Raw genomic sequence first — 27,500 nt, 5'->3', positions numbered from 1 at the left:
ATTTCAAAGTGACGGCGTTAAAGTCGTGAGTGGTGAAAAGCAGCGTTTGTCAGCATTAATAACAACACGGCGTGTGAGCGTCTCATCCTGAATGTAATAAATCAGGTGTAGATCCTGGGCTCTGCTCCGTCTGTCACACAGCTGATGGTGGAGACCTTCCACATGTACACTGGGACAAACACCATATTAATAAACTGCAGATGGTTTTTATAACACAGTTTATATAAAGTTTAGATCATTTCCTCTGTTTAAAACTCATCTCCTGCTGCGTTAGAACATAAAGGTTTAGAGTAATAATGTAGGAAATAACAGCAAAATAATATCAAAGAAAACATCATAAATATGAGAGAAATAGTGAAGAGACATTTATTACAATTTATCTGAAAATCCTCTAAATATTTATTATAGTTATAAAGCTAATGTTTTTACTCGAAAGTGTAAGAATAGATTAGAGCAGGTGATGATGATGATGGTGAGGATGATGATGGTGACGATGATGATGGTGATGATGATAATGAAGGTGATGGTAAAATGATGATGATGATGAAGATGGTGGTGATGCAGATGATGATGCAGATGATGATGATGATGGTGATGATAATGAAGGTGATGGTAAAATGATGATGATGATGAAGATGGTGGTGATGCAGATGATGATGCAGATGATGAAGATGGTGGTGATGCAGATGATGATGCAGATGATGATGATGATGAAGATGGTGGTGATGCAGATGATGATGCAGATGATGATGATGATGGTGATGATAATGAAGGTGATGGTAAAATGATGATGATGATGAAGATGGTGGTGATGCAGATGATGATGCAGATGATGATGATGATGAAGATGGTGGTGGTGCAGATGATGATGAAGATGGTGTTGGTTTCCTGATCTTTGTTGCATTGAAACAAAAACAAAAATCCTAGTATTTAATATTTAATATTGTAATGTTATTTAAAAATGGAGGTTTTTATAAACACTGAGCTTTTAATATCTGTAGTGTAATGAGATGTTTGTGTGACGGACAGGAAGTGTTCGATTCTGTCAGTTCTTTATCATCATCATCATCATCATTGAGTCTCTAAGTGATGAGTTTCTGTCCATTAGAGCATCTCAGTGTGTGTGTGAGAGAAAGAGAGAGGATTGTGTGTGTGTGTGTATGTGTGTGTGTGTGTGTGTGTGTGTGTGTGTGTGTCCGTGAAGAGTGTCTGAGGAGTATGAGGTGTGTGTGAGGTGTGTATGTGTGTGAGGAGTATGAAGTGTGTGTGTGTGTCTGTGAGGAGTGTCTGAGAAGTATGATGTGTGTGTGACGTGTGTGTATGAGGAGTGTGAGGAGTGTGTGTGAGGAGTGTGAGGAGTGTGTGTGAGGAGTGTGAGGTGTGTGTGTGTGAGGAGTGTGAGGTGTGTGTGTGAGGAGTGTGAGGTGTGTGTGTGAGGAGTGTGAGGGTGTGTGTGTGAGGAGTGTGAGGTGTGTGTGAGGGTGTGTGAGGATTATGAGGTGTGTGTGTGAGGGTGTGTGAGGAGTATGAGGTGTGTGTGTGAGGGTGTGTGAGGAGTATGAGGTGTGTGTGAGGAATGTATGTGTGTGTGAGGAGTGTATGTGTGTGAGGAGTGTGTGTGAGGAGTATGAGGTGTGTGTGTCTGTGAGGAGTGTCTGAGAAGTATGATATGTGTCTGAGTGTGAGGTGTGTGTGTGTGTGTGAGGAGTGTGGTGTGTGTGTGTGTGAGGAGTGTGGTGTGTGTGTGTGAGGAGTGTGGTGTGTGTGTGTGAGGAGTGTGGTGTGTGTGTGTGAGGAGTATGAGGTGTGTATGAGGAGTATGAGGTGTGTGTGTGTGTGTGTGTGTGTGAGAGGAGTGTGTGTTTTTTCCTGTGTACTGAGCATGAGTGTGGGTTCTGCCACTCGTCTGAAGTTCTGCTGTTATTTGGTGTAATGGAGGAGGAAGAGCAGTAATGGTGTGTAATCTGACGCAGCCCCAGAGCCTCTTGGGAAATCACGCTGCTGTTAACGGCGTGCTGAGGGACTTCCTGCCATCAGCTCGCTGTAAATGCAGATGAATGTTGTCTCCTCTGGTTGGTGTGGTTCCTGCATCTGTGTGGTTAGTTCTCACACCGAGTGAGAGGAGAAACATCACACTGATGTAAGCTGGCCCAGGATCCCACAGCAGATGCTCCACCATGGCAGGATGTGAGTGATGGTGCTGAGATGTGAGGAACCAGCAGATGATGTTCTGATGAAGGCAATCTGAGTCTCAACAATCATCTTCTCCTTCAGGAGATCTGAGGAGCAAATGAACATCATCACACTTTCTAAAGGAGTCGGAGAGATTTCTAAATAAACCTGATAGTGAGAGCAAAATATCTCTCTCTGTCTCTGTCTCTCTGTCTCTCTCTGTCTCTCTCTCTCTCCCTCTGTCTCTCTCTCTCTCTCCCTCTCTCTGTCTCTCTCTGTCTGTCTCTGTCTCTCTCTCTGTCTCTGTCTCTCTCTCTGTCTCTGTCTCTCTGTCTCTCTCTGTCTCTCTCTCTGTCTCTCTCCCTCTCTCTGTCTCTCTCTCTGTCTCTGTCTCTCTCTCTTTCTCTCCCTCTGTCTTTCTCTCTCTCTCCCTCTGTCTTTCTCTCTCTCTCTCTCTCTCTCTCTCTCTCTCTCTCTCTCTCTCTCTCTCTCTCTCTCTCTCTCTCCCCATCCCTCTCCATCCGTCTCTCATCATTCTCTCTCTCTCTCTGTCTTTCTCTCTCTCTCTCTCTCTCTCTCTCTCTCTCTCTCTCCCTCTCTCTCTCCCTCTCTCTCTCACCCTAACTCACTATATTCACTACACTCAGTAATTACCACCACAGCGAATCTTCTGTCTCCATCTAACTCTATCCACAACACTCCTGACCCTTTTCTCCACCCGCTCCAACAGACCTGTACCCACCCCTTCACCCCTTCACCTCTTCTCCACCCTCCCTGTCACACTGGATATTTGACCCCCAAATCTTTAAACTATTAACTTTTATAAACAATCCTTTTTAAACTGTTTTATGACCACAATAGAAGCGATAATGGAGCAGAAAGCGGACGTTAATATAAACCTGAGGTTCCTCAGCTGGTGTCTGTTCCACGCTGCAGAAACTCCTTACACCTTCTGACCAATCAGATTCCAGGCCTAAATATTTTATAATCATTATTATTGGGTTCCGCCTGAAATCAGCTTCGGTTCCTGTAGACTGACAAACGGAGAACTCTTCATGGTTGTAGGTTTGTAGAGGAGCTCCATAAGCTCCATGAGCTCCAGAGATGAAGCTCTGTAACTCTTTGATGAACCCTGACAGGTTCTGTGTGATTTCTGATAAAAGACACAGATGATTTGAGGGAGTTGCTCAATTCTCCCACACGTCACGTCACATGCTGATGTTTGCACACAGGAACTCGTGTTTATTTCAGCAGAGACGTCTCTTGAGGTTTTTTGTCAGCATTTTCGGTTTTAATTCATGAGGCGTCTGTCAGCTGTACACGTAAAACCTGATGCTCTTACAGCCTCCGTCTGATTTCATGTGGTTTCCTGTTTACACTCCTCTTATTGTTGTCTTTAACGTGTCCTTCACCTTGGTCTCTGAACCTTCTCATTAAGCCTGTCATCTGCTCTGTGGCTGCTGCAGGATTTTTACCACCTCGTGTTTCTCCATGTTGGACATTTGTTGCATAATTTATTGAGTGATTTTCATGAAGTTCACGCTACACGGCTGTCAGCTGTGAAGTTCACGCTGCACATCCATGCAAATGTTCGACTGTTTTTCCTCCAGCTTTTATTCAAACCTGGGACTTTGATGTGTGATTTGACTTCTGTTTTCCAGCTGATCTTTATTTAAACTTATTTAACTTTAGCAGCATTTATTTAGTCACCTGATCGTCTCTCAGCATGGATAAAGCCTTGCCATAACAACAGCACTCCCGTTACCATGGTGAACGTACCCAGAGACGGTCCTGTGGTGTGATGACCTCCATCGTCTCCTGCATTTGTTAATAAAGATCTTTTTTTTTATATCACTTGATTGTGGAAACAACTAAAGTTCAAATGATCATTAACATTAGAAGTTCTTCTCCACTCTGGCTGTGAATAATGACATGCACACACACACACACACACACACACACGCACACACACACACACACACGCGCACACACACGCGCACACACACACACACACGGTTTATTGTTCCATGAAGATGTAGATTATTGATCTTGAATGTTCTGTGTTGCTGAACTCTAAACAATAAATCGATGAGATTTAATGTGTTTAATAGTTCTTATTTATAATCTTTTATTATTTCAATGGACTGATGACAGCATGTGTGTGTGTGTGTGTGTGTGTGTGTGTGTGTGTGTGTAGCGTATGGGTTATGTACTAATCTCTCTGATGCGCTGATGAGGAAGATAATAGCAGCTAATCTGTGTGTTGTGTTTTTTCTGCTCAGGACCCGGCGGGAATCTTTGAGCTGGTTGAACTTGTGGGAAATGGAACCTATGGCCAAGTGTACAAGGTAAGTGCCCTTAGTGGGGTTAATTTAATCCCCTGTAAGAGTGCAGGATTTGTGAGATGATCATGTTACAACCCGTTCAGAGACAGTTTGGTGTTATTACCCTTCTGCTGCTAGCGAGCGAGTGGGACGTGTGAGGCGTCGTGTCGGACGTGTGGAATGCTGCGGCGTGTTGAGACCCGTGAATCTCTTAACAATCCTCTTCTTCTCTTCTCCTGTGATCCTCCTACAATCAGGACGATCTGTTTCTCATGTGCAGATAAAATACTTTCTCCTGAATGTCTCACTTCACCTGCTCATTGTGTAGATCTTTATAACCACTGACCTGCTCATTGTGTAGATCTTTATAACCACTGACCTGCTCATTGTGTAGATCTTTATAACCACTGACCTGCTCATTGTGTAGATCTTTATAACCACTGACCTGCTCATTGTGTAGATCTTTATAACCACTGACCTGCTCATTGTGTAGATCTTTATAACCACTGACCTACAGATTGTGTAGATCTTTATAACCACTGACCTACAGATTGTGTAGATCTTTATAACCACTGACCTGCTCATTGTGTAGATCTTTATAACCACTGACCTACAGATTGTGTAGATCTTTATAACCACTGACCTGCTCATTGTGTAGATCTTTATAACCACTGACCTACAGATTGTGTAGATCTTTATAACCACTGACCTGCTCATTGTGTAGATCTTTATAACCACTGACCTACAGATTGTGTAGATCTTTATAACCACTGACCTACAGATTGTGTAGATCTTTATAACCACTGACCTGCTCATTGTGTAGATCTTTATAACCACTGACCTGCTCATTGTGTAGATCTTTATAACCACTGACCTGTTCATTGTGTAGATCTTTATAACCACTGACCTGTTCATTGTGTAGATCTTTATAACCACTGACCTGCTCATTGTGTAGATCTTTATAACCACTGACCTACAGATTGTGTAGATCTTTATAACCACTGACCTGCTCATTGTGTAGATCTTTATAACCACTGACCTGCTCATTGTGTAGATCTTTATAACCACTGACCTGCTCATTGTGTAGATCTTTATAACCACTGACCTGCTCATTGTGTAGATCTTTATAACCACTGACCACTGACCTGCTCCTGACTGTGACCTGCAGCTTTATAACCATCTTCATTGATGGAGTTTTTCTCAGCCTGTTTTCTTCCCTTTATTGTTCACGACTTTAATAAAAGTCCCAGTATTTCTGAATTCTGCCCTGTTTGTGTTATTGACTCATAAAATGGGGCGGAGCTAAGGGTCTGTTCCGTGACTGACAGGAGACACGACAGCATTTAGGAGTTTTCTTCTGCATTGTTAAGATAGTTTAGATTCAGGAAGCGGTGCTAAAATCTCCCAGGAACACATTCAGTATGTTTAGGCAGACATTGTGATGTGTTTGTCATCCTGCAGCTGATAATGTGTGTGTTGGTGTGTGTTTTGTTGTGAACTTAAGTTGTGCGTCAGTCTGATGTCACGGCGAAACCGTTCATGTTCTTGTTGTAACTCAGGAGTTTATATGATGAAATAAAACTGAATGAGATTAGGGAGAAATTCAGTGGAGAACTTGGAAGAAATGCTGGACTGAAAGTCCCAGAATGCACTGCAGCTAAAGAACATAAATATAGATATGATAACTGCATCTGTCTTTAGGCAGTGACCTCTAACAGCACGGCATTGTGGGTAATGTTGAAAACGGTCCGTGATAGTAAGGTGATGTTCTTCTTATTTCTGCTCAGCATCACTGCTTCCTCAGACTGACGGCATCGACCAGATGCTAAGTTTAGGTCTTTACTGATGTGTATCAGGTGACTAATTTGTAAAAGTGGACTTGTGTAAAGCTGTAATGTGAACCGTCACTGCAGCACTGGAGCTGCGCTGCTGACAGCATGGACGTGTGTAGGATGGGTTTGATCCAGCAGAGAGGATGAAGAGAGCTCGCTGGGTCTCACAAGTTATTTCAGATGACATTGACCCATTTCTGTAACAGTGACACTCCAGAGAGCATCGACTCACTGTATGGCCGGGATTATGGAACTGTGCCTTTAATTAGACTCTAACCAGAGTCAGGGGGTGTGTGGTGTGTGTGTGTGTGTGTGTGTGTGTGTGTGTAGTGTATCTAGTGTGTGTGTAGTGTATCTAGTGTGTGTGTAGTGTATCTAGTGTGTGTGTAGTGTATCTAGTGTGTGTGTAGTGTATCTAGTGTGTGTAGTGTATCTAGTGTGTGTAGTGTGTATATAGTGTGTGTGTGTGTAGTGTGTATCTAGTGTGTGTGTAGTGTGTATCTAGTGTGTGTGTAGTGTGTATCTAGTGTGTGTGTAGTGTGTATCTAGTGTGTGTGTGTAGTGTATCTAGTGTGTGTGTGTGTAGTGTATCTAGTGTGTGTGTGTAGTGTATCTAGTGTGTGTGTGTGTAGTGTATCTAGTGTGTGTGTGTGTAGTGTATCTAGTGTGTGTGTGTGTGTAGTGTATCTAGTGTGTGTGTGTGTGTGTGTAGTGTGTATATAGTGTGTGTGTGTAGTGTGTATATAGTGTGTGTGTGTAGTGTGTATATAGTGTGTGTGTGTAGTGTGTATATAGTGTGTGTGTGTAGTGTGTATATAGTGTGTGTGTGTGTAGTGTGTATCTAGTGTGTGTGTGTGTAGTGTATCTAGTGTGTGTGTGTGTGTAGTGTATCTAGTGTGTGTGTGTGTGTAGTGTATCTAGTGTGTGTGTGTGTGTAGTGTATCTAGTGTGTGTGTGTGTGTAGTGTATCTAGTGTGTGTGTGTGTAGTGTATCTAGTGTGTGTGTGTGTAGTGTATCTAGTGTGTGTGTGTGTAGTGTATCTAGTGTGTGTGTGTGTAGTGTATCTAGTGTGTGTGTGTGTAGTGTATCTAGTGTGTGTGTGTGTATCGTGTGTGTGTGTGTATCGTGTGTGTGTGTGTATCGTGTGTGTGTGTGTAGTGTGTATATAGTGTGTGTGTGTGTGTAGTGTGTATATAGTGTGTGTGTGTGTAGTGTGTATATAGTGTGTGTGTGTGTAGTGTGTATATAGTGTGTGTGTGTAGTGTGTATATAGTGTGTGTGTGTAGTGTAGTGTATATAGTGTGTGTGTGTAGTGTAGTGTATCTAGTGTGTGTGTGTAGTGTAGTGTATCTAGTGTGTGTAGTGTAGTGTATCTAGTGTGTGTAGTGTAGTGTATCTAGTGTGTGTAGTGTAGTGTATCTAGTCTGTGTGTGTAGTGTATCTAGTGTGTGTGTGTGTGTAGTGTATCTAGTGTGTGTGTGTGTGTAGTGTATCTAGTGTGTGTGTGTGTGTAGTGTATCTAGTGTGTGTGTGTGTGTGTAGTGTATCTAGTGTGTGTGTGTGTGTGTAGTTTATCTAGTGTGTGTGTGTGTGTAGTTTATCTAGTGTGTGTGTGTGTGTAGTTTATCTAGTGTGTGTGTGTGTGTAGTTTATCTAGTGTGTGTGTGTGTGTAGTTTATCTAGTGTGTGTGTGTGTGTAGTGTATCTAGTGTGTGTGTGTAGTGTATCTAGTGTGTGTGTGTAGTGTATCTAGTGTGTGTGTGTAGTGTATCTAGTGTGTGTGTGTAGTGTATCTAGTGTGTGTGTGTAGTGTATCTAGTGTGTGTGTAGTGTATCTAGTGTGTGTGTAGTGTATCTAGTGTGTGTGTAGTGTATCTAGTGTGTGTGTAGTGTATCTAGTGTGTGTGTAGTGTATCTAGTGTGTGTGTAGTGTATCTAGTGTGTGTGTAGTGTATCTAGTCTGTGTGTGTAGTGTATCTAGTGTGTGTAGTGTATCTAGTGTGTGTGTGTGTGTGTAGTGTATCTAGTGTGTGTAGTGTATCTAGTGTGTGTAGTGTATCTAGTGTGTGTAGTGTATCTAGTGTGTGTGTGTGTGTGTGTGTGTGTGTGTAGTGTATCTAGTGTGTGTGTGTGTGTGTGTGTGTGTAGTGTATCTAGTGTGTGTAGTGTATCTAGTGTGTGTAGTGTATCTAGTGTGTGTGTAGTGTATCTAGTGTGTGTGTGTGTGTGTGTGTGTGTGTGTGTGTGTAGTGTATCTAGTGTGTGTAGTGTATCTAGTGTGTGTAGTGTATCTAGTGTGTGTAGTGTATCTAGTGTGTGTGTGTGTGTGTGTGTAGTGTATCTAGTGTGTGTGTGTGTGTGTGTGTAGTGTATCTAGTGTGTGTAGTGTATCTAGTGTGTGTGTGTAGTGTATCTAGTGTGTGTAGTGTATCTAGTCTGTGTGTGTAGTGTATCTAGTCTGTGTGTGTAGTGTATCTAGTGTGTGTGTGTGTAGTGTATCTAGTGTGTGTGTGTGTGTGTGTGTGTGTGTGTAGTGTATCTAGTGTGTGTAGTGTATCTAGTGTGTGTGTGTGTGTGTGTGTAGTGTATCGTGTGTGTGTAGTGTATCGTGTGTGTGTAGTGTATCGTGTGTGTGTGTGTAGTGTATCTAGTGTGTGTAGTGTATCTAGTGTGTGTGTAGTGTATCTAGTGTGTGTGTAGTGTATCTAGTGTGTGTGTAGTGTATCTAGTGTGTGTGTAGTGTATCTAGTGTGTGTAGTGTATCTAGTGTGTGTGTGTGTGTAGTGTATCTAGTGTGTGTGTGTGTAGTGTATCTAGTGTGTGTGTGTGTAGTGTATCTAGTGTGTGTGTAGTGTATCGTGTGTGTGTGTGTGAGAGAGAGAGAGAAGACTGATGTAAACATGTCTATAGCAGAATGTTTCTTTTTCCATCTTTTAAATGAGGACAAGAAAAACTGCAGCAGAACAGAATTCAGTCCATCTGTAAAATGTGTTCGAGACGAAAGATGAGCTGTGATGTGGTGATATTACACCTTTATTACACCTTTATTACACCTTTATTACACCGATGGGTTACAGAATATACTTACAGGTCACAAGGGGGGGGCAGAGAGAGAGAGAGAGAGGCAGAGAGAGACACACAGAGACACAGAGAGAGAGGCTGAGACACAGAGAGACACGGAGACACACAGAGAGAGAGAGAGAGAGAGAGAGAGAGGCAGAGAGAGACACAGAGACACACAGAGAGAGGCTGAGACACACAGAGAGAGGCTGAGACACACAGAGAGAGGCTGAGACACACAGAGAGAGGCTGAGACACACAGAGAGAGGCTGAGACACACAGAGAGAGGCTGAGACACACAGAGAGAGGCTGAGACACAGAGAGACACAGAGAGACACAGAGAGACACAGAGAGAGAGGCTGTGACCCAGAGTGACCCAGAGTGACCCAGAGTGACCCAGAGTGACCCAGAGAGAGAGGCTGTGAATGTCAGCAGCCTTCTGTTCTTTTCATCTAAGATTTGACATTAAATACAAACATGTCCCTTCAGTAATAAATACAAACATGTCCCTTCAGTAATAAATACAAACATGTCCCTTCAGTAATAAATACAAACATGTCCCTTCAGTAATAAATACAAACATGTCCCTTCAGTAATAAATACAAACATGTCCCTTCAGTAATAAATACAAACATGTCCCTTCAGTAATAAATACAAACATGTCCCTTCAGTAACAGGAGGTTTGTGAGCTCAGGACCCAGACGTCTGTAATTCTGTTGGACTTTCAGCAGGATGATTAAACAGTGTCACAACCAGAATGTTGTTGTTTCACATCTCAGTTCCATCAGCCAGAAGAACAGAAGATTCTCTTCACTTTAATGTAAACTGAGTGATGTGAAAGTTTTTACTCTGCATTAAAGCTGCAGCTGGTCATTAAGATCTGAATCACAGACAGAAGACGGGAGAATTCACCAGAATCAGAGCAGATAAATGATGGGATGGGTTTTAGAACAATGCCCCAGTGACCATGGTGTCAGAAGGCTTTCAGCGCCATGACGTTCCTCACTAACTCTCTGGTTTCAGGGTTCATTCGGAGCCTCAGTGTGACATAAGAGTCTTTCTGCTCCGAGCTCATTGCTGTGTATGAGTGGAACCTGCTGTGTCCTCCAGCTCCATGGGCTTCTGTAGACCAAGTGATGTGGTCTCAGGCTGCTTTTCTCCTGTTGTACCAAAGGACAGAGATGATGTTCTGCAGAAGTTCCATCAATCCTTGAAACCTGATTGATCTAATCTCCTCAGCATGATTGAGCTTTTTCCACTTCACAAAGGTTTTAGATATTTTGTGTGTAAGAATGATCTACTGTATGAGGAACGAGGATGATGATCTACAGAAGAATGATCTACTGTATGAGGAACGAGGATGATCTACAGAAGAATGATCTACTGTATGAGGAACGAGGACGATGATCTACAGAAGAATGATCTACTGTATGAGGAACGAGGACGATGATCTACAGAAGAATGATCTACTGTATGAGGAACGAGGATGATGATCTACAGAAGAATGATCTACTGTATGAGGAACGAGGATGATGATCTACAGAAGAATGATCTACTGTATGAGGAACGAGGATGATGATCTACAGAAGAATGATCTACTGTATGAGGAACGAGGATGATGATCTACAGAAGAATGATCTACTGTATGAGGAACGCTTCAGGAAATGGGTTTGTTTAATTATACTGTACAATGTGACAGGTTCAGGCTTCATCTACATGTAGTAATGAAATGCTGACGTATGTCCCAGAGGTGGAGCAGAAGCTGTGTATTTTATATCTAATAGTAACTTTCTGTACGATTCCACTTACTGTTTATTAGATGATTCCTGCGTGAGGAGTAAAAACTGCTCTGCTGCTTGTTTTGAGTTTCGTTTCATTTTGGTTTCGCTCAGTCATAGTTGCTTTGTCAAGTGATTCTAACAAGTCCATGAATTCGGATCAGTATTGATCTTGTGTAGAGAAGCACGAGTTCTGATCACATCGGTAAGATCAGATTTGTTTCTGATGTCAGACAAGTTTACAGAGGAGGAATTATTAATTGTGAGTAAACGACCTCAACAACACACACAAACATAAAACCATCCCTATAACCATCAGTGATGACAAGTCAGTGACGACGTCTTAACAGTTAACATGTAAATCAGAGACAGTTTTACATTTTTGCTCATTTGGAATGAAACCTGATCTAATTTGTACTGATTATCTAATTTAGTGCATTGTTCCTCTCAACTAGGGAGAGAACGGAAGGTAAATATTCATCTAACATTCAGGGAGATCTCCTGTTAACACTGTGTGCTCAAATCCCCATCACTGTGCTGATCCAGATTAGACACAGCAGCAAGATTTAGCAGTAATGAGACGTTGTCCTGTCACCAGTGAAGTGGGTTTTTGGTGATCTGGTTCAGGGTCTCAAAGTAATTAAACACTCCTGGCTGGCTCGCTAAAAACATAAGGATTCTTGGAGACTTCAGAGGGAAACACTTTGAGATTTAGTCCATCATGTATCCACGATCCACAATCCACAGATTAATGTACATTTGAACTAAATAGAATTCAAACGTGGATAATTGAGTCTGAGTTACACGACAAACTCTAAACTTGACCTTGTTCAGCACTGTGTTTCCCTGAAGGTTCTGGTCCACAGTGAAACATGCTGAACATCTGATCCTCACCATCTCACATTTTAGATCACATACTTTACACGCATAATCACTTTTACAAGGTAGAAATTCACTTTACATTAAATTAGAGATAATATCTGTGTGAATTCTGCCATGTTGGAATTGTTGAGGTCACATGACTCATCTGATCTGTTATCGACATGTAAATGGTGCGTTCGGATTTATTTATTTATTTATTTACATTTATTTTATCTCCAAACAGACGGCACTAATTCTACCAGTTGTTCTGCTACATCACCAGCTGTGACCAATCAGCAGCCTGCTTGACTTTGCATTACTGTTTGTGATTGTAGGTGGTGAAGATGAAGTGAACACAGTGATGAGGTTCAGCGTTTCTTATCTGTTCTGATCTGCTGCCTTATTTAGTCAGAGGAACCTGGAGGTTTTGTGGTCGAGCTCTAACAGCTGTAACAGTTTTGAGTGAAATGTCTCGGGGCGAGTTTATGACGTTGAGCCTCCGTTAGTCAGATCACTGATTCCTGAGTAACAGAAATGACCGCGTACTGATTTTCCTTAAATATACGTCCAGTTTAATAACAGATAAACTTTCAGAAATCCAGAGTCTGGGTTTGCTAGATTTTGAAGATATTGATATAATATTGAAAACTATTAGCAGGATGTCAACAGAAAGGCTTTTGTCATCAGGGACAGAATATGAGGCAGGTTTCTGGGTCAGAACAAACCTAGGGTTAGCTAGTGTCTGGGACTCTCAGATCTCATCTTTAATGTCATCATTTTACATGAAACATGAACACGCTGTATCTTTAAACCACACTAGAGAGATATCTGAGTTGTCTTTGCACTGTATGTGTAATGTTGTTGGAGATGTGAGATCAGGACGTTGTTTAGTGCCTGAACACCGCCTTCGACATCTGCAGCGTTGCGTTTCAGCTCAGCGAGTGGATCTGAATGAGCAGGTTGTGATTTTCTTGCTGTGTCCTTGCAGAGATCCCTCATGACTCTTTTACTGATGCTGCGCCATCTTGGGAGGCTGAGCAGAGCCATTAAAAAGGTGTCCTGTGTGAGGGAGAGATGGATTTTGGGTCAGGATGTGCTTGTGCAGTGAGGCGTGAAGACTGAGCTCCTGTATGCTGCATTTCAGCTTCAGTAGTGGGAAGGAGAGCACGTGGATAACATGGAGATGGCAGACTGTCTCACTGCAGTCACTTCTCTTCACCTGAATGCTTTTAAAGAGTTTGTTCTTTCTTGGAAGCTCCAGAGTGGCAGAGCTCAGAGAAAAGAAGATAAACTCCTCTGTCCTGAAGAAGGCTCGGACTGTTCCACTGCTCTGACTCGGGACAAATCATCTCAAGTGTTAAATAAACTCATCTCCTTCCAGAAAATATCTCCAGATCAACTGTTTATTATCAGTGGAGCTTGAGCTGTACTTGTTACTATAGAAACCGTAACCTCTCGGAGGTTTATCATTAATATAAAGCTTAATGTATGAATGTAATGAGCAGGTAACAGTGATGATATTAATATTGGTGCTAATGGTGATGAGTCGAATCTCTAATAACTGGAACAGACTCTTCAGCAGGAAGCTCAGGTTTGATGGAGTAAGATTTTCACTCTGTAGGTCAGAAACCCTGGAGCACTGAAACAAATTCTCGTGTCATTTCGTCACTGTGTCGTACAGACAGGACGCTGAGAGACACTAAACCTCTCACCTCCTTCGGTAGAGTAAAGACAGATGTGAGAGGGTCAGTGTGGGTCGCGTGTCTCTGCAGACAGACAAGCTCGTCTGGTAAGAGTGTGAAAATCCTCAGCATCCTCCGCCCACCGAGCCTGTTGCTAGGATACAGCAAGGAAGGTGATGTGGGTATTTATTCTGACTAAGTGGCACAGCAATGGAATAACTTCCTGTTTGACACAAATCGTGTTTCAGGTATCTTTGAGGGAATTGTTGCCTGCACAGAAGTATTTAATTGTACATGATTGTTTTAAGTGGAGATGTTCCTGTGGCTCAGGTCGAGAAGATGCAGCCAGGAACAGATGATGAAATCTCACGGCAACGTCTCAGAGTTATGGAGCAGAAATCTCTACACGTCTCTCACTGCGAATCTTCTGTCGAATGTCACACTCAGATATTCTGATCATTTTATTACACTCTATCATGATGTTTAAGTGTGTGAGGAGCTGCAGGGCTGTGAGCATCGCACTCCAACACACTTCCTCTGTTACAGCATGAACTAGTCATCATTTCATTCTGTAATGAAATGTCTCGAAAACTCATTTTAAACTCAGGCTGAAGTTGCAGATCTGTAGTAATCATTTAGTTACAGTTAACTGTTTAAAGACGACGTGTCAGAAATGTACCAGGAACCTTCTGTAACCTGCGCTGATGAGCAGCAGGTCACATGGACACACACACACCACTCAGCTCCACCCACAGAAAACCAAATTAGAACCAGATGTGTTTAGCCCGTCCCACCTCAGACTAACCCAGTTTAGCCCCTCCCACCTCAGACTAACCCAGTTTAGCCCCTCCCACCTCAATATATCCACCCCTAAAAGCTCCATCACCATACCCACCTATAAAGCTCCATCACCACACCCACCTATAATACCCCATTTTGGCTCCACTCAACTTAAACTGGTAAATTATTCAAAATTATTTATTACTTGTAAATGTATTAATTTGCTTTTTTTATTATTTTTAAATTCTGTGCATTTACAGCTAATGCATTTTTTTCTAAAAGATGCAGATGTTCTCTCTCTGTGTGTGTGTGTGTGTCTGGGTGTGTGTGTGTACTGTATGTGTGTCTGGGTGTATGTGTATGTGTGTCTGGGTGTGTGTGTGTACTGTATGTGTATGTATGTGTGTCTGGGTGTGTGTGTGTGTGGGGGGGGGTGTCTGTGGTAAATAAGGTTTGATCTGAAGCGTCTCGTCTTCTTCACATTTTTGTAATCTTTAGCTCGTGGGCTGCTGATCATTCAGAGCAGAAACCTTCTCAGATGTTCTCACAGTTAGCTGCTCTGACAGCTGGATATCAGATGGGCTTTAACGCTTGGATCACAGTGTGTGTGGCTCTGTTCCGATTCAGATGTCTGCTGTTGAATAGCGATGAATATGCGATCTGTGGTAGTTAGATATATCTGAAAGTGTAAAATAGTGGGTGGGGTTTATGCAAATGAGCTGTACATCAGCGTGCTTAACTGCAGTCTGAAAGTCAGGTCTGAAAACAAAACGTGATGAGGCGATCTGGTCATTGTGTAATTAAAGTGTCAGTGTAAGTCATCAGACACACCTTCCTCACATCAGCACCTGTCTCAGCTCCAGTGATGGATCTCAGAGGCCTGCTCCTCTTCTGCGTGAGGTCAGCTTTGGTTCTGACCAGAAACCTGGTCTGAACTTGGCACCACCACGTCCTGCCCACAGTCCTGCAGCTCCAGCGTTCTCCACCTTCCTCACAGCAGAGACCAGACTCCCTAACAGCACAAACTTCATGATGTGGGCCTGCTTTAGTTATTTTGGGATGTTGTTGGTTTTTATTTGTTGCTGTTGGTCAGCTCTTATATAACAGTCATGTTCTCCAGAGACGCTCATGTGCTCTAGCTTCTTTTTTACACAGACGTATAAACAAACTGATTATTTGAATCTATTTTTGGATTTTAGTGTTGCGTTCTCTCTGATGATGCGCTCTATCTGTCCCCCCCCCCCCATCGCTCTATCCCTCTCCATCTCTCTTGTCCAGGGCCGCCATGTCAAGACAGGCCAGCTTGCTGCAATCAAGGTCATGGATGTCACAGGGGTAAGCAAAAATATTTCTCCATCACTGCTCTCTCCCTCTCCCTCTCTCCCCCTCTCCCTCTCCTCTCTCCCCCTCTCCCTCTCTGTCTCTCTCCCCCTCTCCCTCTCTCTCTCCTCTCTCCCCCCTCTCCCTCTCTCCTCTCTCCCCCTCTCCCTCTCTCTCTCCTCTCTGTCTCTCTCTCTGTCTCCCTCTCTCCCTCTCCCTCTCTCCTCTCTGTCTCTCTCTCTCTCTCTCTCTCTCTCTCTCTCTCTCTCCCTCTCTGTCTATCTCTGCCCTCTCTCTCTCTCCTCTCTCTCTGCCCTCTCCCTCTCTCTCTCCTCTCTCTCTCTCTCTCTCTCTCTCTCTCTCCTCTCTCTCTCTCTCTCTCTCTCTCTCTCTCCCTCTCCCTATATATTTCCCATGCTGCTCTGCATTATAGAGTAAACATACACACAATTGACGGATTTCTGATTTAAGATAGAAAATAATTTTGCAGGAAGAAAAACTGCACAAAATTTGAGTGAAATTGACCAGAATCATTCCTCAAAAATACCTAATAGAAGCTTACAGATTCAAAGAAGCAACATTTCTGTGTGTGTGTGTGTGTGTGTGTGTGTGTGTGTGTGTGTGTGTGTGTGTGTGTGTGTGTGTGTGTGTGTGTGTGTTTTCTGGCAGGATGAGGAGGAGGAAATTAAAGCAGAGATCAACATGTTGAAGAAGTATTCTCACCATCGTAATATTGCCACATACTATGGAGCCTTCGTCAAGAAAAACCCACCTGGCGTTGATGACCAGCTGTGGGTCAGTGCAGAGAAGTGACGTGTGTGTGTGTGTGTGTGTGTGTGTGTGTGTGTGTGTGTGTGTGTGTGTGTGAGAGTGAGACCCTCCTCCTGAGTGTTGAATATCTCAGCACATTGTACTGTAGAAGATTGACATGCTGGAGTGTGTCATGGGACTGATGCTTACAGACAGCATCACTGTCTGTGGTTGTACACACACACACACACACACACACACACACACACACACACACACACAAATGACTTTTCTCTGAGGACTGCAGCTCAGCAGTGGCTCGTGTCAGCAGTGTGGTCAGACTCTGTGTTGCTGTACAGTCTGCATGCTGACACACACGCGCGCGCACACACACACACACACACACACACACACACACACACACACACACACACACGGTTCATTTCTGAACAGCTTCCTCTAAAACTTCTGAACCACATTATTTCTTCATTCTGACTATAGTAATGATTTTGGGTCTTTTAATGTTCTAATCATTTTAATAAATAGAATTATAATTAATAGAAAATTAAATGAAATGTCTGACATTAGATTTAAATGCACGCTTGGCCTTGGCTTCCATGTACATCACCAATAAATCTCCACATCACCGTTTTCTTTTTCCTGAAAAAATAAAAAAATCCCTCCTTCCATTTCTTCAGTGATGCCATGTTGGTCCACAGTCTCGCTGCACAGCGCCACCTGGTGTCTGGATGTCTAACAGTCTCTCCATCAGCTACTGAGCAAGAATCCCTCTTTCATCAGTTATTTACACACCCTGTCTCTGTACACTGTTATTTTTGTTCACACTTTTACCTCATTTTATTCAACATGTATTTGGACAGACGGTCGTTTCTTTAGCAGACTCGTTAATATTTAATTCAGCATAATAAAGAGTTTTATTTAAACCAAAATAATCGTATTTATTTATTTAATTATTAATGTGTATATACACTGTATATTACTACAAGCTTGTGTGTGTGTGTGTGTGTGTGTGTGTGTGTGTGTGTGTGTGTGTGTGTGTGTGTGTGTGTAGTTGGTGATGGAGTTTTGTGGTGCCGGCTCAGTCACAGACCTGATAAAGAACACTAAAGGGAACTCTCTGAAGGAGGAGTGGACGGCGTACATCTGCAGAGAAATCCTCCGAGTGAGTGTGGACTGAGTTCATATTATTATGTAGTTTAATAAAATGACAAACTGAGGAACATTTTCTAGACTTTTATTCACATTAAAATGACTAGAGGTGCTGAATAAACATGAATATGCAAATTAGGAAACATTCACGTCAGTCACATTAGTGTGACTCATTTCAGTCAGAAGAGAGATTTCCATCCTCAGTTCCTCAGTTCCTCAGTTCAGAGTGAAAACCAGAAAAAGTCTGATTTAAACACTGACCTGTAGAATCGGACTGAGCTTTTAATAGGAGTGTAAAAGTGACTGTAGTGAAACTGAAGGATGTGATTAGTTTTCATTACACACACTTGTGTGTCTCCATGCTGTAGGGTCTGACTCATCTACACCAGCACAAAGTCATCCACCGTGACATTAAAGGCCAGAACGTCCTGCTGACGGAGAACGCTGAGGTCAAACTGGGTGAGTCTGTGAAGCGTCTTGTTGTCTTTCGGGTTCCTGCGTGTCACTTTTTTTATCTAAATATCACATTTACATTCTATTTGGAGAAATGTGTCCTTAAAGCAATATGAGCGCGTGAACATGAATGATGATAACTTTATTAAACCCATGAAAGCTGATGCATGAGACAGGACAAGAACAGATGAGTGTGATGATCAGGGGTGCACATACTTTTAATATATCTATCTTAATAATAATCATCGTCATACAGTTTGAGATAGTTAGAAGGAACAGATTTGTAGGTTACTCTGCGTAAGGATTTGGACCTGGTGAAAATATTCTGCTGGGTTGTCATGACAACGATGCCCTCAGTGACCAGGAGAGAGAGATGCTGAGGCAGATGGTCTTGTTCACTCCATCAGGCATCAGAAGATCTCACCTTGTTACTGTACACTGATACATTACAGCCAAGCAGCAAAGTGTGTGTGTGTGTGTGTGTGTGTGTGTGTGTGTGTGTGTGTGTGTGATCTCTCACCAGTGGACTTTGGTGTGAGTGCACAGTTGGACCGCACCGTGGGCAGGAGGAACACATTTATCGGCACGCCGTACTGGATGGCACCAGAGGTCATTGCCTGTGATGAGAATCCAGATGCCACATACGATTTCAAGGTATTTACATCACACACTCAAAACACTGGACTGTGTACACCTGTTTGTGTGTGTGTGTGTGTGTGTGTGTGTGTGTGTGTGTGTGTGTGTGTGTGTGTGTGTGTGTGTGTGTGTGTGTAATAAAATTCCCTCTCTTTGTTTCAGAGTGATTTGTGGTCTTTAGGAATTACTGCTATGGAGATGGCAGAAGGCGCTCCACGTAAGTACAGAACACCTCCAGTGTAACTGATAAACTATTACAGAAGTAGTTACTAATTACTTTCTGTTTCTCTCTCTCTCCCTCCCTCTCTCTCTCTCTCTCTCTCTCTCTCTCTCTCTCTCTCTCTCTCTCTCTCTCTCTCTCCCTCCCTCTCTTTAGCTCTGTGTGATATGCACCCAATGAGAGCACTTTTCCTCATTCCCAGAAATCCAGCTCCTCGTCTAAAGTCTAAGAAATGGTGAGTGTCGAGTTGTTCATGATATTTAACCATCTGTCATCCTAAACAGCTGCTTTAACAGAGAGATGTGAGACACACACACACACACACTCTCACACACACACACACACACACTCTCTCTCTCTCTCTCTCACACACACACACACACACACACACACACGCACAGAACTACTTCTGCTTTTACACTTTTTTTTACACTTTGGCTTATTGTGGCTTTTGTGTGGGAATTTTTCTGGTGTAATTTATGGCCGTACTGAACTGAGTGCTAACTGGACCACAGAGAGACAGGAAGTGAGAGCTGTAGATATCAGCTTTGATTAAATATCACTATCAGTCAGGCCACACCCCCTATGAAACTGTCAGTCTCAGTAAAGGGGGTGTGGCTTGATTGAAATATATAAATATAAATGAATTGAGAACAAAGAAATAAGATAAAAATTGATTAAAGCAAATTAAGTGGAGATAAAGTTGGAGTGCTGAGGACGAGCTTTAGACCTTACGGAGGGAAGAGACCCAGAAATCTGCTATACACTCGTCTTCCTCTGTGATTTAGTGTGTGTGATGTCGTTAGAAGTCAGATGATTGACAGGATTATGTTCAGAGTGAAGCTCCATAACGGTCGACACCTTGTGTAGAGATCCTGTAAAGACTCCCTGGCTGTCCTGTTGTCCTTCACTCGTCCATGTGTTCAGGACAGCACTCCGGTTCTACATCACACCTCTTAGCGTCTTTAACTCCCAAGAATATAAATCAGAACCGTGGGACGTTTATCTGGAAGAAAATTTGATCTACTGCTTTTGTTATTCGTCCTTGATTTAGCTGGCTGTGTGGGGATCGAATAAAATAAAGTAAATCAAAGTGGTGATGAAACACTTCAGAAGGTTTATACACAAAGGGAACGTGAACGATCGGCTGCTTTCTTCCTCTCGTCTCTTTACAGGACAAAGAAGTTCCAGTCATTTATTGACAGCTGCCTGGTGAAGAACCACACGCAGAGGCCCAGCACCGAGCAGCTGCTTAAACATCCCTTCATCAGAGACCTGCCTAACGAGCGCCAGGTCCGCATCCAGCTCAAAGACCACATCGACCGCACCAAGAAGAAGAGGGGAGAGCGGGGTGAGGACTGACGGAGGGCTGTAGTTCAGTGCCCCAGAGTTACAGTCAATAACATTACAGTGAATAATGTAGAATAATGTTACTGCTAGAGAAGGAACCGGTCTGAGAGCCAGGATCTGTATCAGACAGACAGCAGATCAGATTTCAGAGAAATAAACGAATATGATAACGAACAGATTTTAAAAGGTTTATTATTTTACACTGTTTATATTTAAAGAGAAATGATTATTTTATTTTTAAGTATACTATTTAAATATATATTTATATATATGCAGTGAGTTTTTATGGAAGTCCTGTGCAGCTCTGTTACTCCTGTAGTATTTAAGGCTTCAGCTAAAAATGTCATTTTAAATCTCAGTGGTTTTTACAGAGGAACGTCTCCGGTGTCGTGGATGTTATCTGACCCTCGAGCTTGTTTATTACACAGCTCACTGTCACAGAGGAGTCTAGGTTCTCATCGGTTCTCAGCTCTGAAGTATTTAGTTTCATCAGATCCTTCTGATGGAGATTCACTTGTATCACAATTCCAGATCCAGGCTTCTGACAGTAAATCAGCATGTCTGAAGCCCTATTTGGACAGGTTTAGTTTATTCTGTGGCGGTGTGTAAGATGATTATTAGAGAGCGACTCTGGGAGTTTAAGGTGGTTGTGTTTGGCGTCTGTGTGTTTTACAGATGAGACGGAGTACGAGTACAGTGGCAGTGAGGAGGAGGAGGAGGAACGAGACATCGGAGAACCCAGGTAGAGAATAAACCTTTCTCAGATGTGCCAATATTTATGCATTAACTGATGTTTGTTCTGAAACATCAGCAGTCCAATCGGTTTTTGAACTGCAAAATGCTGTTTGTTTGTTGTTTGTGATCTCATTGGTTTGTCTTTCAAACCGTGTTCTATAAACCATCTGTAATTTCCTGAACTCTCTGTGTATAGAACAGCTGCACAGATGTGCGGTGTAAATGTTGTGACTCTTGTGTCGGCCCACAGCTCCATCATTAACATCCCGGGCGAGTCCACTTTGAGGCGGGACTTCCTGCGCCTACAGCTGGCCAATAAGGAGCGCTCTGAGGCCCTGCGGCGACAACAGCTGGAACAGCAGCAGAACGACGAACACAAGCGCCAACTGCTGGCCGAGAGACAGAAGCGCATCGAGGAGCAGAAGGAACAGAGGAGGAGGCTGGAGGAGGTACGAAGTAAATCTGTGAATATTGGCGTGAGGGTTGAAGAGGTGGGGGGGAGAGAGAGAGAGAGAGAGAGAGAGAGAGAGAGAGAGAGAGAGAGAGAGAGGGAGAGACAGACAGACAGACAGAGAGTAGTGCAAAGGATCTTTGCAGCCTTCAGGGTAAAAAATAAAACTGCTCTGAAGACACTCAGAATGAATGAATCGTTGACTGTTATGGCAAAAAACAATGTCTGGGTCGCAGACAGACAAACGCCCACGCAGACAGACAGACAAACGCCCACGCAGGCAGACAGACAAACGCCCACGCAGACAGACAGACAAACGCCCACGCAGACAGACAGACAAACGCCCACGCAGACAGACAGACAAACGCCCACGCAGACAGACAGACAAACGCCCACGCAGACAGACAGACAAACGCCCACGCAGACAGACAGACAAACGCCCACGCAGACAGACAGACAAACGCCCACGCAGACAGACAGACAAACGCCCACGCAGACAGACAGACAAACACAGACACCTGCTTTAGTCAGATAACTAATAGAAACAGGAAAAGGGCACATGTTGAAAAATCCCTTGTCCGTCAGTCGGTGGTGTGACATGACGTGTCTGTGTGTCTGTGTGTGCGCTTGTATGTAAGTCTGTGTTTACGTGTCGGTGTTTGTATGTCTGTCTGTGTGTCTGTCTGTGTTTGCGTGTCTGTGTCTGTATGCTTGTCTCTGTTTTGTGTGTGTGTATGTGTCTGTGTTTGTGTGTCTGTGTTTGTGTGTTTGTGTGTCTGTGTGTCTGTGTGTCTGTGTTTGCATGTCTGTTTGTCTGCGTGTCTGTGTCTGCGTGTCTGTGTCTGCGTGTCTGTGTCTGCGTGTCTGCGTCTCTGTGTCTGCGTCTCTGTGTCTGCGTCTCTGTGTCTGCGTCTCTGTGTCTGCGTCTCTGTGTCTGCGTCTCTGTGTCTGCGTCTCTGTGTCTGCGTCTCTGTGTCTCTGTCTGTGTTTGTATGTCTGTGTGTCTCTGTGTCTGTGTTTGTGTCACACTTCACGCTCCACACTAAACCGAGCAGAGAGAAGTGAGAAGCAGAGAGAAATCCTGCTCAGAGAGAAGTGATCAGGATGACGGGTGACATGTTTTAATCGCTTATCACTCACACTGCCATCTAGTGGCACACTGAGGGACTGCAGCTCACACTGATCAGTGGTTTGTCCTGTTGTCTCCACAGCAACAGCGTAGGGAGAGAGAGCTACGCAAACAGCAGGAGAGAGAGCAGAGGAGACGCTACGAGGAGATGGAGCAGATACGGAGAGAGGAGGAAAGGAGACACGCTGAGAGGGAACAGGTACACTCACACACACACACACACACACTCACACACACACTCACACACACACTCACACACACACTCACACACACACTCACACACAAACACGCTTACTCACTCACACACACTCCATGTGTATGAATATTTGAATAAATTTTCTCTGTTTTTATTTATTAAAACTTTTATATTAATCCTTTTTAATTAAATAGAAATTGATATTTTCTGCTGATCAGAGAAATATAGACTGAAGATGATGAAATCTGTGCATTATCTTTCTTCAGGATGTAGATAAATCTTTAGATCTTTCTAAATGAGCAAAACAGTTAAGGTCTGAAAATTATCCAAAAGTAAAAAGAGGAGAACCGTGTACATGTTGGAACCCACTTCGGAGAACCTGGGCTCTTTCGGATTCGTTCCCATCCTGACGCAGTTCTCTTCTCTCTCAACACCACACTTTTTTCTGCTTCATGAAACTTCAAGCACAAAAGTCAGTCCTACTAACATGTTATTTTAACTTACACCTCACTGCCCACTCGGGTTCTCTGCAGAACCTTTACACCTCTGTGTTTTCCTGTCCTTACATTCACGCTAATGTTGTCTTTTTATTCTCTCTTTCTTTCTAACGGTACGATTCTCTCTCTGTCTAAAGCTGACTATCTCACTGCTCTTTCCCTCTCTTCTTCTCTTCTTCTTGTCTTACGCTGTCGTTTGGGTTCTGCTGCGTTCCTCCTGCTCCTGTTAGGAGTATATCCGCCGTCAGCTGGAGGAAGAACAGAGGCAGTTGGAGATTTTACAGCAGCAGCTTCTACAGGAACAGGCTCTTCTTCTGGTAAACTAACACTGTGACCTTTCACCTTCACACCTTTCCTTCCTTCACTTCCTGCACTTTCTTCCTCGTGATGCATTTCCACAATAGGTTCTCATTTTCACTCTGAAACCCTAACAACACGTTCTCAACATTTAGTCTGTGTGTGTGTGTGTGTGTGTGTGTGTGTGTGTGTGTGTGTGTGTGTGTGTGTGTGTGCTGCTTTTTGTCTTTTGATTTGACCACAAGGACAGATATGAACAGTGATATTTGAAAGCTTTTACATCTCAGACAGTTTGTTGAGTCTCCATCAGAGACCAAGCTGAAAATGTTCAGAAACTCTTTCATTCACTGGTCAGAAACACAAGGACTGAAAAATATACAGAAATCTTCCTGTTTGATTCACGTTCTGCAAGTGAGTCGATTCAGAGTCAACTCACCTCCTCACTATTAGAGTTCACTTTGAACCAAGCGAAGACCTGCTGGACTCAGACAGTCTGAGAGCCGAGTGTCATTACTGTGTTCTCACCTGACTAAAGAACCGCAGTGAGAAGAACACAACATGGTTCTGTTTAAACACTCGGTGTGTGTCGCAGCACTGTCAGTGAATCAGTGAATACAGAGTCTGTAACAGTTATGCTGACGTGAATCTGTTCTTGACTGGACATCATTCTGGGTCCTGACTCTGTTCCGCTCCGCAGTGCAGACGGAGCGTTATCGTCCAGGCAAATTGATTTTCGACGCTCCGAGGTGATTAGCGGCAGCTCTGTAGCTTGTGCCTCATTGCTAGGAAATTCGATTTGGAGCAGCACGATAATTGCCTATCAATAGATTTATCTCACGAGCCTAATGGCTTTGTATAAAATTGTTTCCCTGTAGACGTTGCCTGTAGATCAAAAAGTAAATCACTCAATTTAAAAATAAAAAATCCTCCATCAGTTTTTATTCCACCTGAGGTTTAGAGATGTGTCTCAGATTCTGGGGTTTAGTGCATTGTTTTAGGAAAGGTGACAGGATCTGGTAGCAAAGCTGTGAGATATCATCTGTGGTTATTCAGCAATGTGTCTGAGTTAGAAATGACTCGCTGGAGCACTTCTGGAGTTCTTATCTCTTGTTTTCAACCTTCACACAGCAGCGTTCCTCCACCCTCGTGTTGTAGTGCGTCAGGGTTTAAACCGCTTTCAAAATGTGTGTTAACATTTTTATTGATTCAGATTATAGAGCTTGAGTTATTCAGTACAGAGTGTGAGCTGGCTTAGAAACCCACACGCAGCTGAAAACACTGTAGATTGTCGTGTCTGAGGGTCTGGGTTAGTGTCGGGGGTTTAGTGTCGGCGGGTTTAGTGTCGGGGGTTTAGTGTCGGCGGGTTTAGTGTCGGGGGGTTTAGTGTCGGCGGGTTTAGTGTCGGCGGGTTTAGTGTCGGGGGTTTAGTGTCGGCGGGTTTATTGTAGGCGGGTTTAGGGTCGGGGGTTTAGTGTCGGGGGGTTTAGTGTCGGGGGTTTAGTGTCGGGGGGGTTTAGTGTCGGGGGGTTTAGTGTCGGGGGTTTTAGTGTCGGCGGGTTTAGTGTCGGGGGGTTTAGTGTCGGCGGGTTTAGTGTCGGCGGGTTTAGTGTCGGCGGGTTTAGTGTCGGGGGGTTTAGTGTCGGCGGGTTTAGTGTCGGGGGTTTAGTGTCGGCGGGTTTAGTGTCGGCGGGTTTAGTGTCGGCGGGTTTAGTGTCGGGGGGTTTAGTGTCGGGGGGTTTAGTGTCGGGGGGTTTAGTGTCGGGGGGTTTAGTGTCGGGGGTTTATTGTAGGGGGGGGTTAGTGTCGGGGGGGTTTATAGTCTGGGGGGTTTAGTGTCTGGGGGGTTTAGTGTCGGGGGTTTAGTGTCGGGGGTTTAGTGTCGGGGGTTTAGTGTCGGGGGTTTAGTGTCGGGGGGGTTTAGTGTCGGGGGGGTTTAGTGTCGGGGGGGTTTAGTGTCGGGGGGGTTTAGTGTCGGGGGGTTTAGTGTCGGCGGGTTTAGTGTCGGGGGGTTTAGTGTCGGGGGGTTTAGTGTCGGGGGGGTTTAGTGTCGGGGGGGTTTAGTGTCGGGGGGTTAGTGTCGGGGGGTTTAGTGTCGGGGTTTAGTGCTGGGGGGGGGGTTTAGTGTCGGGGGTTTTAGTGCCGGGGGGTTTAGTGCCGGGGGTTTAGTGTCGGGGGGTTTAGTGTCGGGGGGGTTTAGTGTCGGGGGGGTTTAGTGTCGGGGGGGGGGGGGGGGTAGTGCCGGGGGGTTTAGGGCCGGGGGGTTTAGTGTTGGAGGTTTTAATGTCGGGGGGGGGGTTTAGTGTCGGGGTTAACTGTGTATTAAAGGTTTGAGAAATGCTAATTAAGTTCTAAAACCTAAACCACCTTCATACGTCTTGTGTCCTTGTGGTTATTCAGTCATTCATCCGTGTGTTCGCTTGTTTTAATATTATACAGCACGACTCCACCCTCAGTGATGAAGTTTACACCTCTGACGTAACCAGAGCTTTATGGAGAAGGTGGAGGTTTTCACCACTGCTTTAAACACAGGCACAAAGGGAAGAGAAAATGTGGTTTAAAGTTTTATTTTTCTTTCTCTTTCTTTCAAATGTAATATAATAGAACATACAAAGGACAGTTATAAGCCTTATGTGATGGTCCATGAGAGAGAAGATGGTGAGAGTTGAAGTAAAGCGAACATGAATCACTGCTAATGGTCATATATAACGATCACATTAATCACATTCAGTTTAATTAAACACAGTGACATCAACACTCATTACTCACCAGCACAGAATAAGCACGTGATCAGCACAGAAACATCCATCTCTTATGTGAACTTGCCCTGAATGACCCTGTGTCTCCCAACTGGGTTCCACTGCAGGAGTATAAGCGGAAGCAGCTGGAGGAGCAGAGGCAGGCGGAGAGGCTTCAGAGGCAGCTCCAGCAGGAGAGAGCGTACCTGGTTTCCCTCCAACAGCAGCAGCAGCAGGAGCCTCGACCTGCCGAGAAGAAGCCGCTCTATCACTACAAGGACTCGGTCAACCCCAGCGACAAACCCGCCTGGGCAAAAGAGGTAGGAACTGTCTGAGTTACTACACTGTGGAACCTGCTGGAGGCTGGTGTAACATCACCGCAGGGAGGACACACTAATAAACCTGCAGATTTATAGAATAATAACACGGCCAGGAAAATGGCATAAAAATACAAAACAATTCTGATGTGAGATGATGGTGAGGTTCTAAAATGTAAAAGTCACTGAACTTTAATGACAAGTTTCCTCAGGTATGTTATACAAGATATTCAGGGGTCACTAAAGGTTATATGGAACAAAGTGTCTGGGAAATCACTCCAATATCAGTTCCAGTTCTGTTCAGTTCCAGCCCAGTTCAGTTCTGTTCAGTTCCAGCCCAGTTCAGTTCTGTTCAGTTCCAGTTCAGTTCAGTTCCAGCCCAGTTCAGTTCCAGCCCAGTTCCAGCCCAGTTCAGTTCTGTTCAGTTCCAGTTCAGTTCAGTTCCAGCCCAGTTCAGTTCCAGCCCAGTTCCAGCCCAGTTCAGTTCCAGCCCAGTTCCAGTTCAGTTGCAGCTCAGCTCAGTTCTGTTCAGTTCCAGTTCAGTTCCAGTTCAGTTCCAGTTCAGCCCAGTTCCAGCTCAGCTCAGTTCCAGCCCAGTTCCAGCTCAGTTCAGCTCAGTTCCAGCTCAGCTCAGTTCCAGCCCAGTTCCAGCTCAGTTCAGCTCAGTCCCAGTTCCAGCCCAGTTCCAGCCCAGTTCCAGTTCAGCCCAGTTCCAGCTCAGTTCAGTTCCAGCTCAGCTCAGTTCCAGCCCAGT

At 44.0% G+C, this 27,500-nt stretch overlaps 1 protein-coding gene across 8 annotated transcripts in view; it reads left to right on the top strand.

Annotated features, from left to right (window-relative positions):
• The window catches only part of tnikb (TRAF2 and NCK interacting kinase b), a 54,897-nt gene that overhangs the window by 5,016 nt on the left and 22,381 nt on the right, over window positions 1-27,500 (top strand). For 6 of the 8 annotated variants that reach the window (XR_007139538.1, XM_047808736.1, XM_047808732.1 and 3 more), the window contains exons 2-15: window positions 4,455-4,520; window positions 15,769-15,825; window positions 16,480-16,605; window positions 17,633-17,743; window positions 18,099-18,189; window positions 18,707-18,837; window positions 18,982-19,036; window positions 19,196-19,274; window positions 20,215-20,390; window positions 21,065-21,131; window positions 21,375-21,573; window positions 22,787-22,903; window positions 23,628-23,714; window positions 26,558-26,749. Coding sequence is in view for 7 of the 8 variants with exons in the window: in XM_047808736.1 (XP_047664692.1) it covers window positions 4,455-4,520; window positions 15,769-15,825; window positions 16,480-16,605; window positions 17,633-17,743; window positions 18,099-18,189; window positions 18,707-18,837; window positions 18,982-19,036; window positions 19,196-19,274; window positions 20,215-20,390; window positions 21,065-21,131; window positions 21,375-21,573; window positions 22,787-22,903; window positions 23,628-23,714; window positions 26,558-26,749 (1,554 nt within the window). In the remaining variant the exon portion in view is untranslated. The remainder of the gene's footprint in view (window positions 1-4,454; window positions 4,521-15,768; window positions 15,826-16,479; window positions 16,606-17,632; window positions 17,744-18,098; window positions 18,190-18,706; window positions 18,838-18,981; window positions 19,037-19,195; window positions 19,275-20,214; window positions 20,391-21,064; window positions 21,132-21,374; window positions 21,574-22,786; window positions 22,904-23,627; window positions 23,715-26,557; window positions 26,750-27,500) is intronic. The other 2 variants (XM_047808737.1, XM_047808733.1) reach the window with 1 other exon arrangement.

Source organism: Tachysurus fulvidraco, chromosome 25 (genome assembly GCF_022655615.1).
Source record: "Tachysurus fulvidraco isolate hzauxx_2018 chromosome 25, HZAU_PFXX_2.0, whole genome shotgun sequence".
Taxonomy (NCBI): domain Eukaryota; kingdom Metazoa; phylum Chordata; class Actinopteri; order Siluriformes; family Bagridae; genus Tachysurus; species Tachysurus fulvidraco.
The sequence above is the reverse complement of the archived record's forward strand: the minus strand, read 5'-3'. Positions and strand labels throughout refer to the sequence as shown.